The following is a 17,415-nucleotide window of genomic DNA, read 5'->3' on the forward strand; positions in this document are numbered from 1 at the left end:
AAAGTAGAGGTCCCAGAACCGATCCTTGTGGGACACCACTAGTCACATCCCTCCAATCTGAATGTACTCCCTCCACCACGACCCTCTGCCTTCTGCAGGCAAGCCAATTCTGAATCCATCTGGCCAAACTTCCCTGGATCCCATGCCTTCTGACTTTCTGAATAAACCTACCGTGTGGAACCTTGTCAAATGCCTTACTAAAATCCATGTAGATCACATCCACTGCACTACCCTCATCTATATGCCTGGTCACCTCCTCAAAGAACTCTATCAGGCTTGTTAGACACGATCTGCCCTTCACAAAGCCATGCTGACTGTCCCTGATCAGACCATGATTCTCTAAATGCCTATAGATCCTATCTTTTCCAACAGCTTTCCCACCACAGACGTAAGGCTCACTGGTCTATAATTACTCAGACTATCCCTACTACTCTTTTTAAAAAAGGGGGCAACATTCGCCTCCCTCCAATCCTCTGGTACCATTCTGGTAGACAACGAGGACATAAAGATCCTAGCCAGAGGTTCAGCAATCTCTTCCCTCGCCTCGTGGAGCAGCCTGGGGAATATTCCGTCCGGCCCCAGGGACTTATCCGTCCTAATGTATTTTAATAACTCCAACACCTCCTCTCCCTTAATATCAACATGCTCCAGAACATCAACCTCACTCATATTGTCCTCACCATCATCAAGTTCCCTCTCATTGGTGAATACCGAAAAGATGTATTCATTGAGGACCTCGCTCACTTCCACAGCCTCCAGGCACATCTTCCCACCTTTATCTCTAATCGGTCCTACCTTCACTCCTGTCATCCTTTTGTTCTTCACATAATTGAAGAATGCCTTGGGGTTTTCCTTTACCCTACTCGCTAAGGCCTTCTTATACCCCCTTCTTGCTCTCCTCAGCCCCTTCTTAGGACCTTTCTTGCTACCCTATATTCCTCAATAGATCCATTTGATCCTTGCTTCCTAAACCTCATGTATGCTGCCGCCTTCCACCTGACTAGATTTTCCACCTCACTTGTCACCCATGGTTCCTTCACCCTACCATTCTTTATCTTCCTCAACAGGACAAATTTATTCCTAACATCCTGCAAGAGATCTCTAAACATCGACCACATGTCCATAGTACATTTCCCTGCAAAAACATCATCCCAATTCACACCTGCAAGTTCTAGCCTTATAGCCTCATAATTTGTCCTTCTCCAATTAATTATTCTCCTGTCCTCTCTGATTCTAACCTTTTCCATGATAATGCTAAAGGCCAGGGAGCAGTGGTCACTGTCCCCCAGATGCTCACCCACTGTGACCTGACCCAGTTCATTACCTAATACTAGATCGAGTATGCATTCCCACTAGTCGGCCTGTCAACATACTGTGACAGAAGTCCATCCTGGACACACCTAACAAACTCTGCCCCGTCTAAACCCTTGGAACTAATCAGGTGCCAATCAATATTAGGGAAGTTAAAGTCACCCATGATAACAACCCTGTTATTTTTGCACCTTTCCAAAATCTGCCTCCCAATCTGCTCCTCGGTATCTCTGCTGCTACCCGGGGGCCTATAGAATACCCCCAGTAGAGTAACTGCTCCCTTCCTGTTCCTGACTTCCACCCATACTGACTCTAAAGAGGACCCTGCTACATTACCCACCCTTTCTGTAGCTGTAATAGTATCCCTGACCAGTAATGCCACCCCTCCTCCCCTTTTTCCCCCTCTCTATCCCTTCTAAAGCACTGAAGTCCAGGAATATTGAGAATCCATTCTTGGCCTGGTGCCAGGAATGACACAATGAGTAGAACTGGTTGTGCCTAAGGATAATAGTTAAATTTAATTTCAATCAAAGGATGCCTGCAGTCATGATCCCAGCACACAGTTGTGACCTAAACTAAGGAAGGCTGCAGGAAATTTCAATCATGTCACCAAGAGTAAGGCAGACCTAATGGTCTTTGACTAATTTTTAAACAACTGTTAGCTATTTTAAAAGAAAAGCTTAATATTACCTTCTCATTTCCAATTTTTATCCATGTTCTACACCATTGCCAATCGAGCATTCCAAGGCCGTCCTGTTCTGGCCCACTTGAGCTACCTGATGTAGTCTCAACTCAAACATTGACAATATCTTTTCCTCCCACCAATGCTGCTTGACCTGCTGACTTCCTCCGGCAGATTATTGTTTTTTTAACTGCGGATTCTGATATTCGCAGTCACGTATGGTTGGTCCAGTATAGTGTACTGTGGAGCAAAAATGTTTTTGTTCTTGCAACAGTAGATCTTTTATAAATTGAGTAACAAATGAAGACTCACATAATGAGCAACTTGATATTCTGACTAATTTAATAAGATGTAATGGTTAGGTGAAGCACAGCCTGGCTTAAAAAATATAATTGTATGATTAATTTAGAGAAATGTTGAATAGGAATCAGATCTGTTTAAAGAGTTTTGGTTTAACCCAGTAAAGAGAAGGAAAAACATGAAGTACAGATGAGATTAGTCACCAGATATATACAGAATTAAGGGAATGTGTCCAAATCCCACAGTTTGCACCACATGTTCATATAATTCAATGTCAGAATAGCAACTGTTTTTGTCACTTCACCTTCATCCTCTTTATGATAAATTTGGTTATTTTGAATGGAGTCAACAGTAAAGCATTCCAGTCTTAGAATAGCACCAGAATAATTGAGCTTTTGCTGCATTGGTATTGCCACAGGTTCTCAATAAGGTGATATCATAATCACAGTAATATCATCCCTTGGTCCATAACCACATGAAAATACACACAAAATTCTGGAGGAACTCAGCAGTTCAGACATTGTCTATGGAGGGGGATAAACAGTTAATGTTTCGGGACTCTTTGTCAGGACTGGAAAGGAAGGGTGGAGTTGCCAGAATAAGAAGGTGAGGGGAGGGGAAGGAGTGGAAGGTTATAGGTGAAGCCAGGTGGTTGGGGGAAGGGGGATGGAATAAAAAGCTTGGAGGAGATTGGTGGAAAACGTAAAGGGCTAGAGAACAAGAAATCTGGGACCATGGGAGAAAGGGAAGGAGGAAGGGCACCGGGGTAGATGATAAGCAGCTGAGGAGAAGAGAAAGGGTAAGGAGGGAGCAGTGTGAGGAATTGAACAAGGGGGGGGGGGTGGAATTATTGTAAGTTGGAGAAATCAATATTCATTCCGTCAGGTTGGAAGCTACATGGCCACACAATATTTGAGAAGGAGTTTCCTTGGCAGCTGCTTGGTAAGTGTTTTATAAGTTAGGCACTGCAAGAGACTTTATTAACGATTACAATTAAACAAGTTGTTTAGCTTGTCGAAAAATAACAGAATTTTATGCCAGTAATACAAATAGCTGCCCCCACAACCTTCTCTGCCTGTCTGCAGGCTGATGTGACCAACAGCACCAATCTTCTCTCATCTCACTCAACTGCAGTTAGATGTTTGGGTTTGCCTGATTCCATTCATTCACATCCATCAATTGAAATGTTACTCCTCACACTGGTCTGTTGTATCTGTGCTTTCTCACGACCACCTTCATCTTAATTTATCCTTGTCCCCTTTCTGTAATTCATCTAAGTGCTTCCCCTTGGTGATGTGGAAAAACAAGCATCATTTTCCACAGGTAAACTGCCCACACTGAACTCCAGCTTACCGCTCTGTAATTCCCTTCACTGCCTCTGAATTGTTAGACTCTGTAATTGATATTCACAACTGGATGAGCAGAAATTTTCTCCTAACAAAAGCTGAAGCTAATGAGCTCTCACCTCTTACTTCTCTCATACATTATCACTGTGACTTTTTCAATGTGATCACATCCATTTGATCTTTTAAATCCTTTCAAAGAAAACTCCCAATTACTTAACACAAACAAGAAAAAATTGCAGATGCTGGAAATCTGAGCAACACACAGAAAATGCTGGAGGAACTCAGCAGGCCAGGCAGCATCTATGGAAAAGAGTGCAGTCGATGTTTTGGGCTGAAACCCTTTGGCAGGATGGAGCTCCTCCAGCATTTTCTGTGTGTTGCTCGGATTTCCAGCATCTGCAGGTTTTCTCTTGTTTGTGATTGGATTACTACACTGTGAAGTCTGTTCCAGCGATGCCAAGCCTGAACAAGTTTAAATCTTATCTTTGACGGGAGTTCAGTGAAACCTTCTCTCACTGCTCCCCCTCTGTGACCCCTGCTGCTCCAGTCCTGCTGAAGGGTTTCAGCCCAAAACATCGACTGTATTCTTTTCCATAGATGCTGCCTGGCCTGCTGAGTTCCTCCAGCATTTTGTGTCTACTGCTCCCAACTAATTAATTTCCTTTCTGAGTCCTGATGGATCTTCCCAGTGAAAACTATCACTATCAGGAAAGATTTGTATTTTTATTTTACAAGCGTATCTGCTTTTTCTTTTTTAAGACCACTGAAAGCAATGTTATTGCTTAATATATGTGCAATTTAAACATCATGTCATTGACCTGGAATGCTATCTCTGATATTTCCCACAGTACTGATTGAATTGCTGAGTTTTGCTGGCATTATCTTTGTTCGAGATTTCTAGAGTTGACAGTAATTTGCATGGTAAATATCCAGCAGTTTTCTACCCTTCTCATAGAACTTTAGAAATAATTCAAACTGAGGAATGAAAGCCATTTTCTGTGAATTTGGAATATTTCTGTGTCCACTGTGTGGCGTAATGCATCCCACAGATGCCATTTCCTCTTCACTTCATATTCAGCATTACCTTCCTGGCTCCCTGGTTTGTACTCCCATGTCCATTAACACCAGCACTCCCTTTTCATGACAGATGCCCAACCAGCCACAAGAGATGCCACAACTGCTCTTGTACCTCTTCTTTCCCCACACACACACACACACACAGCCATTCACTTGCACTTCTAATCTAGTGTACTGGATTTGGTGCTCGTGATGAGAAACAAGATGCACGGTGTGTGACTGTTTTGTAGAATAGAAGAACCTATCGAGGTGCCCATGAGTTGCCAGTTTTCCTTAACTTTAACTCTCTATCCAATTTTACTTTGACCTCTCTGCCTCTAGCTGCTCAGTCCTAACAAGTCCCAATGTAAACTCAAGACCAAAAAATTGATTCTGGACTTCAGAAAAGGTAAGGCTAGGGAACACACATTGAAGGATCAGAAGTGGAAAGGTTGAGTAATTTCATGTTCCTGGGTGTCAACATCTCTGAGGATCTATCCTGGGCCCAATATATTGAAGCAACACACATCAGAGTTGCTGGTGAACGCAGCAGGCCAGGCAGCATCTGTAGGAGGAGGTGCAGTCGACGTTTCAGGCCGAGATCCTTCGTCAGGACTAACTGAAGGAAGAGTGAGTAAGGGATTTGAAAGTTGGAGGGGGAGGAGGAGATCCAAAATGATAGGAGAAGACAGGAGGGGGAGGGATAGAGCCAAGAGCTGGACAGGTGATAGGCAAAAGGGGATACGAGAGGATCATGGGACAGGAGGTCTGGGAAGAAAGACGAGGGGGGGGGGACCCAGAGGATGGGCAAGAGGTATATTCAGAGGGACAGAGGGAGAAAAAGGAGAGTGAGAGAAAGAATGTGTGCATAAAAATAAGTAACAGATGGGGTACGAGGGGGAGGTGGGGCCTTAGCGGAAGTTAGAGAAGTACCCCAATACATTGACACAGTTACAAGAAAGGCAGGACAGTGGCTAAACTTCATTAGGTGTTTGAGGAGATTTGGTATGTCGCCAAAGACACTTGCAAATTTCTACAAATGCACCATGGAAAGCATTCTAACTGGCTGCATCACCTCCTGACGTGGTAGGGTGGGGTGGGGAGGGGAGGGCACTGCACAGGATCAAAATAAGCTGCAGAAAGTTGTGAACTTAGTCAGCCCCATCATGGGCACTAGAAGGAGTGAAGCCTCAAAAAGACGGCATCCATCATTATGGACCCCCATCACCCAGAACATGTCCTCTTCTCATTGCTACTATGAGGAAGGAGGTACAGGAGCCTGAAGGAACACACTCAATGATTCAGGAACAGCTTCGGCCCCACTACCATCAGATTTCTGAATGGACATTGCACCCATGAAAACTATCTCACTGCTTTACCTTTTCTCAATGTGCATTACTTACTTAATTTTACTTTTTTAATATATACATATTGCAATGTACTGCTGCTGCACAACAACAAGTTTCATGACATATGCCGGTGATACTAAAACATGATTCAGATCCTGATAGCATCTGATTTTTTGTCAATGTTTTTCAATGATAAAGTCTTTGTTAGTGGAAGTATCAGCGGCAGATCAAGAAGGTGCCGAGCTGTGATGTCTGTCAAGGTCGGGGTTCAGACTTACTTTTATTAGGTTCACAGGGATGGCTTTAGGACAGCAGGTTAGTGTATAGGCCCAAGGATGTGGAGGATTTGAGGTTAAGGGTGGTAAATGATGGATTCTGGGTTGAGGTCGAAGCTCTTTGTAGTCATACATCAGTGATCTTGAAGTCATGTTGGCAGCTGGTCGTGTTGTGTGTGCTGGTTGTTAACACAAACAGTGTATTTCACTCTGTGTTTCAATGTACATATAAGTAAAGCTGAATCAAAGAATAACAGCACTTAATGATGCTAAACAGAAGTAGAATTAATAATACCTTACAGATAATAACTGAGGCAGCAATTTCCAATACTTGTGCCAATGATTAGGAGCTAAGCAGAGAACTGAGCCCAGGAACATAGTACAGATGTTGGTGACAATAAGAGTAAACATGTGAGGGGCAGTCTGGCAGGAGAATGTGCTAACATGAATTGGATTGAAAGAGGAGTAATGTCAATAGAGTATTTAATATCACTGAAGATGGTAAAGAGATTGAGAGAGTACATTTGTTGTAACCATGGTTGTAGTGAAAATCATTGATCATTTTAGTAGCAGTCACAGATATATGTGGAATGCTCTAAATACTTGGAAAATGGCAGATAAGTAAACAGATTTAGGGTGCTGGACCTTGGAACTAAATGGCTAAGTTCAGTTTGATTAGGGTTATCTCTGTGACTCAGCACAACTTGGCTTAGAATATCTGAAACAAAGAGAATAGCCAGAAATAAAATATTGAGATCTAAATTACAAAAGAAGACATTGCAAAAACATATTAATCAGGAATGTTTATGGAGCAAGGTATTGAGAAATAGGATGAGAAAGTTAAGTCTCCACAAAAAGGTTCCACTTTGTTACAGATTATCACATGCTCTCTCAGCCTGCTGAGATATCAGAATTATATTGTGCTGAAATTTTGAATTATTTCCTTTCGTACTTAACAGGTGACTGTTTTGTTTTGCAGGAGATTCAGCCACCAATCCACCCTTCATCCATGACAACACAGTTTACAGTAAGATATTTCAGATCCTGTACAGAAACGAGGAGATTGTGGTGAACAGTTCCAGTCTCTTCAGAGTTCACATCCTATTGGATGGAGAAAGGGTGAGTTATTTTATTGAAAACATTGCCCTTGATGACATTGTAAAGGGAGAGATGACTACTTGCATAATTTGTAGCGGTTTCATTTAAACATAGAAACATAGAAAACCTGTAGCACAATACAGGCCCTCGGACCCACAAGGTTGTGCCGAACATGTTCCTACCTTAGAAGTTACTAGGCTTACCCTTAGCCCTCTATTTTTCTAAGCTCCATGTACCTATCCAAAAGTCTCTTAGAAGACCCTATCGTATCCGCCTCCACCACCGTTGCTGGCAGCCCATTCCATGCACTCACCACTCTCTGCGTAAAAAAACTTACCCCTGACATCTCCTCTGTACCTACTCCCCAGCACCTTAAACTTGTGTCCTCTTGTGGCAACCATTTCAGCCCTGGGAAAAAGTCTCTGACTACCCACACGATCAATGCCTCTTGTCATCTTATACACCTCTATCAGGTCACTTCTCATCCTCTGTTGCTCCAAGGAGAAAAGGCCGAGTTCACTTAACCTATTTTCATATGGCATATTCCCCAATTCAGGCAACATTCTTGTAAATCTCCTCTGCACCCTTTCTATGGTTTCCACATCTCTCCTGTAGTGAGGCAACCAGAACTGAGCATAGTACTCCAAGTGGGGTCTGACCAGGGTCCTATATAGCTGCAACATTACCTCTCGGCTCCTAAACTCAATCCCACGATTGATTAAGGCCAATGTGCCGTATGCCTCTTAACCACAGATTCAACCTGTGTAGCAGCTTTGAGTGTCCTATGGACTCGGTCCCCAAGATCCCTCTGATCCTCCATACTGCCAAGAGTCTTACCATTAATACTATATTCTGCCATCATATTTGACCTACCAAAATGAACCACCTCACACTTATCTGGGTTGAACTCTATCTGCCACTTCTCAGCCCAGTTTTACATCCTATCAATGTCCCGCTGTAAACTCTGACAGCCCTCCACACTATCCACAACACCTCCAACCTTTGTGTCATCAGCAAACTTACTAACCCATCCCTCCACTTCCTCATCCAGGTCATTTATAAAAATCATGAAGAATAAGGGTTCCAGAACAGTTCCCTGAGGCTCACCACTGGTCACTGACCTCCATGCAGAATATGACCCATCTACAACCAGTCTTTGCCTTCTGTGGGCAGGTCAGTTCAGGACAAAGCAATATCCCCTTGGATCCCATGCCTCCTTACTTTCTCAGTAAGCCTTGCATAGGATACCTTATCAAATGCCTTGCTAAAATCCATATACACTATATCTACTGCTCTTCCTTCATCAATGTGATTAGTCACATCGTCAAAAAATTCAATCAGGCTCGTAAGGCACGACCTGCCCTTGACAAAGCCATGTTGACTATTCCTAACCATATTATACCTCTCCAAATGTTCATAAATCCTGCATCTCAGGATCTTTAAATGAAAGAAAAATCAATATTGGCATAATTGTAGCCATATGGTTCAAAGTTCAAAATAAATTTATTATCAAAGTACAAATGTGTCACCACATACTATCCTGAGATTCATTTTCATTAAGCATTGGTATTTTTTTACAATTATTTTTTTACAGATTGCAAATTTACCCCATAATGTTCAAAATAAAATCAGAAAATGATGGAAAAACTCTGTGGACTTGGCAGTATCTTTGGATTGAGAAGCAGAGTTAATATTTCTGGTTAATGAGCTTCCATTAGATTTTTAGCATGTGCAATTTTCTGCATTTCAACTCTAGTATTCTCTTTAGAATTCATCATCTAAATAAATGGCAGAACTATCATTGTAATGTCTTGCTTGACTAACTCAGTATAAACTTTGAAACATAACAGCCTAGAAATTGGAGTTTATAGAATCCAGTTTGATGCACAAATTATGCATGAAAGCATTTAACACATGCTTAACACAATAATAACAATAATGTCTGTTACTGATTGGTTCAGGCACCTTTCAGCATGATACACCATAGAGGACTTGTCACTTCCCCAGCTCATTAGTGCATGGGTCACATCATAAAAACGTGCAATAAATCTCTAACTGATGGACATAAAATAATTCACTCAATTTTCATTTATATCCACAGAGAAAGGATCATAAATGTTGGTATAGAGATGAGAATTAAAGGGAATTTTTTAAAAACTTGCTTATGCTGGAAATCTGAATTAAAAACACTGAGCAGCAGGTCGGTGTAGGTGGAAGCAGGTAATGCGATAAAGATTAGCCTTACTTGCCATACATACAGACAGTGAAATGGGTCGCTTGCATCCGAGATGTACTTGAGGCAGCCTCAGCTATTGCCACACTTCTGGTGCCAATGGAGCACACCCACAGCTCACTACACTCATGCCTTTTAACGTATATGGGAAGAAACCAGAGCACCCGGAGGAAACCCACACAGTCACAGGGAGAATGTGCAAAATTTTTATAGGCTGCAGTGGGACTTGAACCCCGATTGCTAGTTCTGTAAAGCATTTCTCGCACTGCGCTGCCCACACGGAATTAAGCTTTCAGATCCAAAGCCCTGGAATTGTTCTGAAAAAGTATTTCAGACCTTCAACATTAACTCATTCCCTTTCCACAGATGTTGCCTGACCTGGCTGTGTTTTAATGCTCTGTACTGTATATTTCACATATTATTGCTGGGTCTCATGGTACTGACTGTATACGAGCACAGCAAAGATTGGTGTGGGGATGGGAGTTCATGCCTCACAGGGACAGCGGTCTGCTCTTGCAATGAGAGTGACCTCCCCCCCCCAAACTATTAACCTATGCTCCCCCGCCTCTGGCTGCCGTGGAATTTGCTCCTTCAATCATTGACTTATTCCCATGGAACTGGGCAGCAAAAGATGGATGAAGGTGCCATTTTGAATAGTGCAGGTCAAGGTTTAATACTGTGATCAGCGTGAAAACCTCCCTACACACGCAAACTGTTGGAGGAACTCACCAGGTCAAGCAGCATCTATGGAAAAGAGTGCAGTTGATGCTTCAGGCTGAGACCCTTCGGCAGGACTGGAGAAAAATTGCTGAGGAGTAGATTTAAAAGGTTGGCGAGAGGAGAGAGAAACACAAGGTGATAGGTGAAACCTGAAGGGGAGGGATGAAGTAACGAATTAGGAGGTTGATTGGTGAAAGAGATACAGGGTTGGAGAAGGAGGGGTGTCTGATCGAAGAGGACGGAGGGTCATGGAAGAAAGGATATGGAGAGGAGTACCAGAGGGAGAGGATGGGCGGGTAAGGTGATGAGGTGAGAGAGGGAAAAGGGGATGGGGAATGGTGAAGGCGGGGGGGGGGACATTACTTGAAGTTTGAGAAATCGATGTTCATGCCATCAGGTTGGAGATTACCCAGTTGGAATATAAGGTTCATCCAACCTAAGTGTGGCCTCATCGCAACAGTGGAGGAGGCCATAGATTGACATACTGGAATGGGAATGGGAAGTGGAGTTTAAGTGGATGGCCACCGGGAGATCCCGATTCTTCTGGTGGATGGAGCAAAGGTGCTCAGCGAACCGGTCTCCTAATCTATGTTGGGTCTTAACGATATACAGGAGGCCACACCGGGATCACCGGACATGGTATATGTCCCCAATAGACTCACAGGTGAAGTGTCATCTCACCTGGAAGGACTGTTATACCCTCCTGTTCATTCCTCTCTCCCCTCTGATCTCCCTCCTGGCACTTATCCTTGCAAGCGGAACAAGTGCCACACCTGCCCCTACACCTCCTCCATCACTACCACTCAGGCCCCAAACAGTCCTTCCAGATGAGGCAACACTTCACCTGTGAGTCTGTTGGGGTCATATACTGTGTGTGGTGGTCCCGGTGTGGCCTCCTGTATACCAGTGAGACTTGATGTAGATTGGGAGAACGCTTCACCGAGCACCTACCCTCTGTCCACCAGAAGAAGCAGCATCTCTCAGTGGCCACTCATTTTGATTCCACTTCCCATTCCCATTCCGATATGTCTATCCATGGCCTCTCCACTATCGTGATGAGGCCACACTCGGGTTAGAGAAACAACACTTTATATTCCATCTGGGTAGCCTCCAACCTGATGGCATGAACTTGGATTTCTCGAACTTCTGATAATGCCACCCATCCCCCCCCAAGCCACTCTCCTACAGTATTCCCCATCCCCTTTTCCCTCTCTCACCTTATCTCCTTGCCCACCCATCACCTCCCTCAGGTGCTCCTCTCTGCTTTTCTTTCTTCCATGGCCTTCTGTCCTCTGCTGTCAGATTCCTCCTTCTCCAGCCCTGTTTCTCTTTCACCAATCAACTTCCCGGCTCTTTACTTCATCCCTCCCCCTTCAGGTTGTGTGTGTTTCTCTCTCTCGTTCCCCCATCCTTTTAACTCTACTCCTCAGCATTTTTTCTCCAGTCCTGCCGAAGGGTCTCGGCTTGAAACGTCGACTGTACTCTTTTCCATAGATGCTGCCTGGCCTGCTGCATTCCTCCAGCACTCTGTGTGTATTGCTTGGATTTCTGGCATCTGTGGATTTTCTCTTGTTTGTGAAAATCTCCCTAGCAAGCTTTAAGTGTAAATGTTCACAAATGTGCTATTTTAGGATGTCCTTGGATTGGCCATTGCTCAACACAAATATGTGGAAAAGGATTTGAAGCTTTATCCACCGATTGCTACTGACTCTGTTTCTGCCTCACCTTTAGATGTCCTTCACTTCCTTTAAAGTAGAACAGCCTGTATAAAGGCAGACTCAAAGGTTCATAGTATTCACTTCTGCTCCCATTTCTACCGTTCTAAAGACCTGTTCCCTGAGGTGGACAGAAGAATTCAGCACACTTTGCTCCTTCCGCTCTTTACTCTTCCTTGCTTCTGCTCCCCAGAGTAGATTCTGTGAATCTTCATACTATTGCGTATTGGAATATCATCGTCCAGCATTTCTTCAGCAACTGTTAAGTCAGAAGAAGTGTACCTGTATTTGCTTAAAACAATTTGAACAGTAAGTGATATAAAAAGTACTGAAAATTGCTCGGTGTTTTGCTGAAAATCTGTTTTATGAAATTCTGTTTTATTTTTAAATGATACTTTGACAGTTTCATGGAAGTTATTTTAGTAATGAATTTATATTAAGAGAGCTAAAATAAAGCAATTTTATCAGTGTGATAATCTGCCAGATTGCTTTGGAGTATTCAGCCTCCTCAGGCAAATGAAAGGCGATTGGTCTCCACCTACTCCTCACTGTGGGGTCCCTTCCATCCTGCGGAGAAACTCATCTGCTGCCTTCAGACTTCAGATGTAACCTTATAATTTCTACATCAATTCGAAAGTGATTTCAGGTAAACAAAGAAGAATCTTGATGCATCCAAGTAATTAGTCAGTTAATGTATATTCACAAACTTCAGGGAAATCTACAACAACTGAATTGACTGTATGCAGTCCAGGAGAAGCATCTGAGGGATCTTTCATTGTAAATTCAAGTACGATTTGGGGAAACAATAGTTTATCCTGTGGATACAGCAAGGGAGTTGCTAGAGTTAATCAGCCAGGGTTGCAAATGGAAATATCAATTACAGAGGCAACAACACAAGTTTATTAAAAACAAGCCCTTCTGTTGCTTTTCAGTTCTCCACAAATGGAAACCTCCGAAGGTTTTTTTTACAATATTTGTTCTTCCTATTCTTTTGCATTTAATGTTTCCTGTTCTGCTTCATGTTGGCCTAAGAGTGAGGACGGCAGTTTGCATTTGATAGTGATTGTGATGCCCATCACAAATAAAGGCACTTGTTGATTCTCCTCCCTGTACATTGTAGTGTCATCTTCTGTCAGATCTCAGCTGCAGGAGATTTGCCCCTGCCACAGAGAATATGAAATCTCCCTGCTCTGGTCAGCTCTCTACATTGTTCACTGGCGTATTTCTTTCTAAATCATGAGTGGATACTAGTGATTCTGCAGATGCTGGAAATCCAGAGTAACACACATAAAATCCTGGAGTAACTCTGCAGGTCAGGCAGCATCTATGGAGAGGAATAAAGTCAACGTTACAGTCTGGGACCCTGCAACATCTGATGAAAGATCTTAGCCCAAAACTTTGACTCTTTATCACTTTTATAGATGCTGCCTGACCTGCTACGTTCCACCAGCATTTTGCGTGTGCTAATCATGAGTAGATCTTCCTTACTTTCTAAGCACAAAAATAAATAGGCGGCATGTATAAATAGCGGTTAGCGTAACACTTTACAGTGCCAGTGACCCAGGTTCATTTCCCACCACTGTCTCCCTGTGACTGCGTGGGTTTCCTTCGAGTGCTCTGGTATCCTCCCACAGTTCAAAGCTGTATCATGTAGTAAGTTAATTTGTCCTTGGAAATTGTCCTGTGATTAGGCTAGGGTTAAATAGGTGAGTTGCGGTGCAGCTCATTGGCTCTGAGGGGTCTGTTCCATTCTGTATCTCCGATTAAGTAAATACATTGCTAAGTAGTATTCAATAGCAAGTGTTTGTTCATGGAACAAATTTTTCAGGCCAAAATCTTTATGTGAAAACCTGATCTTCTGTGACTTTCAACAGAATAATTGGTACTGTATTGGTTTTATTATTGTCACATGTACCAAGATACAATGAAAATCTTTGGTTTGCATGTTATCCATACAGATCAGTTCATCACACTGGTAGAACGAGGTGGTACAGGGTAGGGGTCAGGATTTAGCAGCATAAAACATTCAGCTGCTGATTCAATCATTACTCAGTGAGGATGGTCTAACACTGCACTGCTTATTGAAGTAATGACGCTTATTGAATTTTTTCTACTTTAGTATTGTTTGATTGATCAGACCACTTGCTGAAGATGGTGTTATCACAGTTTAGGAAAACTGACAAAAGCAAACTTCCAACATTTTTATACTAACTACCATTTAAAATGAATTTGTCAGTTGGAATGATGTAGGTATTGTGCAAGACATCTCAAATATTTTGATAGCTACATGTCTCCTGTGGTGTTGAAACAGTAAATCAGGTGCATTAAGACAGCTGTAATATTATGACTATAATATGGTGTGTTTCTGACTGTATGACTATAATATTCTGTGTTTCATTTGGTGAGTGAATTCCATATTTCTAAATAAACACAAAAATCTCCTTGAACTTGAGAATAATTTAGTTAAGGAACATTGCAGACTTAAATTATAGAATGGCTTCGGGTTGTTACTGAAAAGTACCTGGTACTTTCTGATTGGTTTGATGAACAATATAACGTACTGCTTGGAATATGTGTGTTCTAACTTCTTTGATAGAAATCCATAAATAGAAAACTTCGTTTTTGCAGATAAGAGGCAAGATAAGAATGGGTTTCATTCAAGTTGCTTCTGATTGGCCTGTTGCTGCAGGTACAACCAAGACAGATGAATGTCATCGCTTGATAAAGGAACACTTGAAACAGACAGTGAACAGATTGAGATTTTTTTTCTGGTACTGATCAAACAACTTCTTCTCTGCCAAGGCAAATCTCATTATAATCACAAATGTGAAACATGGCAAGTCTTGAAGATTATAGGTGTATCTTACTCAAGTCTCATAAGGTCTTAATTGAACAAATTGGCCTTTGGAAACTTTCTTTTTCATCTTGTCCTTCTTTAAAGTGAAGCCTCCAACCTTCCTTTCTTTTAGGTAACAATTTGTCTTTGTTTTTTCGTGCGAAGTTATTGATGGTATTCTGCTGATTATCTTCTAAGCTATCATCACTCATTCCTCCAGTGCAGGGCTCCCCAACCTTTTTTGCACTGCGGACCAGCCGACCGGGTTGGGGGGGGGGGTGTTAATCACGAACGCAATATAGGTGATAAGTCAACTATAAGTCACTTATAATTGGCTAATACACTCAGTTTTGTTTCCAAAAGGGTTTATCTAACGAATTTAATATGAAACACACAGCGCATGGTTTCCTTGCATGAATTATAGTGATAAGTCAATTATATTAATATAAGTCACTTATAAGTCAATAGCATCATAACATTTTAAGTAACGTTTGGATATTAAACACACAGCACATATTTTCCTTGTATGAACATATAAAATCATTACAACACACCAATATTGCTGAATCAGTGGGAGCCCTGGGCTTGTTTTCCTGCAACAAGACGGTCCCATCCAGGGGTGATGGGAGACAGCGATAGTCGAAGGGGGTTCCTTACGTCCAGTCCATTCCGCAATTTAGTTTTCGTTGCAGTCATTGCAGAAAACTCCGCTTCGCAGTGATATGATGTTGGAAATAGAAGCAACGTTTTCAGTGCTTTTGTGGCTATCTCAGGATATTCAGCCTTGATTTTGATCCAGAATGCCGGCAGAAATGTTATGTCAAACATACTTTTCAGCCCACCGTCATTTGCAAGCTCGAGGAGTTGATCTTTTTCCCGCGCTGACATGGATGATTCACCGGGGACATTCACAAATGGGTCACAGACACATTCCTTTGCACATCTTGGGTCACTGATGAGCTCGCGTGCATTCAAGTTCAACAGTGGGCGCGACAGGGAATGAGGAAAGGTGCAGCTGACTCATATCGTTTCATATTGCCAAATCATATCGTTTCCTCGCGGCCCGGTAACACATGCTTTGCGGCCGGGTACCGGTCCATGGCCCAGTGGTTGGGGACCACTGCTCCAGAGCTCATCAAACCCCTGTACAAATGCTTTGCTCATTCAATCCTCAGACCACTGAAGTAAATACCCATTATAATTTCTAAACCATATTTCTCAGTGCCTGAACCTTCAATGTTTCTCTTGTTCAGAACTAAAATAGTCAAAGATGAAGCAGCAAGTTGTATATATGTCCTTACATTAAAAATAAAATTGCCATACATTGTAAATGTATTAATCCATCCACCCAAACAGTAGGTTAGTGCTACTAAATTGTGGGCATGATTTTTTGGTGCCAGAAGCATGGCGATACTTGTAGGCTGTTCCCAGCACAATACCCAAAGTGAGTTGGTCGTCAGTGCAAATGATCCACTTCACTTAATGTTTCGGTGGTACCGCATATGTGACAAATAAAGCTGGTCATCCCATTATCAGAAGGATATCATGGCTTTGGAAAGAGTGCTGAAGAAGTTTTCCAGGATGCTGTTTGGATATGAAGGATGGACAAATTTGGTTGTTTGATCTGGTGTGGTGGAGGCTGGGAGGAGATCTGACAGAGGTTTATAAGTTTGTGATAGGTTGTGGACAGCCAGTATCTTTTGCCCAGGATGAAATGTACAGTATATCACCAGAGGGCAGCCTTTTAAGGTGGAAGAGGATAAGTTCAAGGGATATGTGTGGGACAATTAAATTTTTGCTTTGTTTTGTTTTTACACAGAGAGTGGAGGGTGCTGGAATGCGCTGCCTAGGGTGGTGGAGTAAATATAATAGAAGTATTCAGGAGGCTCTTAGACAGGTACATGAACGTGCAGCAAATGGTACAATATGGACATTGTGTTCAGCAGAAGTGATTAGTTGGGTATTTGATTACAAACTTAATTAATTTGGCAAACTTTGTAGGCTGAAGAGCCAATTTAATTAAATTAGTAATCAAATGCTCAACTAATCACTTTTGCCTACACAATGCTGTACTGTTCTCTGTTCATCAACATTTCATCCAAGTCATTTATATTTATCAAAGCAGCAGAAGGCCCAGTTTGGATTCCTGTGGAACATCACTCGTTATGGACCTCCAGCCAGAATAATCCCCCTTGATCACTATCTTTTGTGAACAAGCCAATTGTGAATCCAAATAGCCAAATTATCATGGATCCCACATGCCTTAATCTTCTGGTTGAAACTACCATGTTGTAGGAGCTTATCAAACAGGCTACAAAAATCCACCTACACGACATCCATAGCTTTAAACTCACCTATTAAATTGGTCGTCTCTTTGAAAGAATCAACCATGTTGTTGTAGGCACGACTTCCAATTCAAGTTCAAACTAAGTGTCACCTGACTCTACATATATAAACAAACAAATGGAACAACATTCCTCTGGACCCCAGCACT

General features: G+C 42.3%; 1 protein-coding gene across 2 annotated transcripts in view; it reads left to right on the plus strand.

Annotated features, from left to right (window-relative positions):
- The window catches only part of fam135b (family with sequence similarity 135 member B), a 392,129-nt gene that overhangs the window by 213,465 nt on the left and 161,249 nt on the right, over positions 1-17,415 (plus strand). Inside the window, exon 4 of one of the 2 annotated variants that reach the window (XM_072259585.1) lies at positions 7,299-7,438. In XM_072259585.1, coding sequence (XP_072115686.1) covers positions 7,299-7,438 — 140 coding nt within the window. Of the gene's footprint in view, positions 1-7,298; positions 7,439-17,415 lie in introns of those variants that run through there. The other variant, XM_072259586.1, reaches the window with a different exon arrangement.

Source organism: Mobula birostris, chromosome 1 (assembly GCF_030028105.1).
Source record: "Mobula birostris isolate sMobBir1 chromosome 1, sMobBir1.hap1, whole genome shotgun sequence".
Taxonomy (NCBI): Eukaryota; Metazoa; Chordata; class Chondrichthyes; order Myliobatiformes; family Myliobatidae; genus Mobula; species Mobula birostris.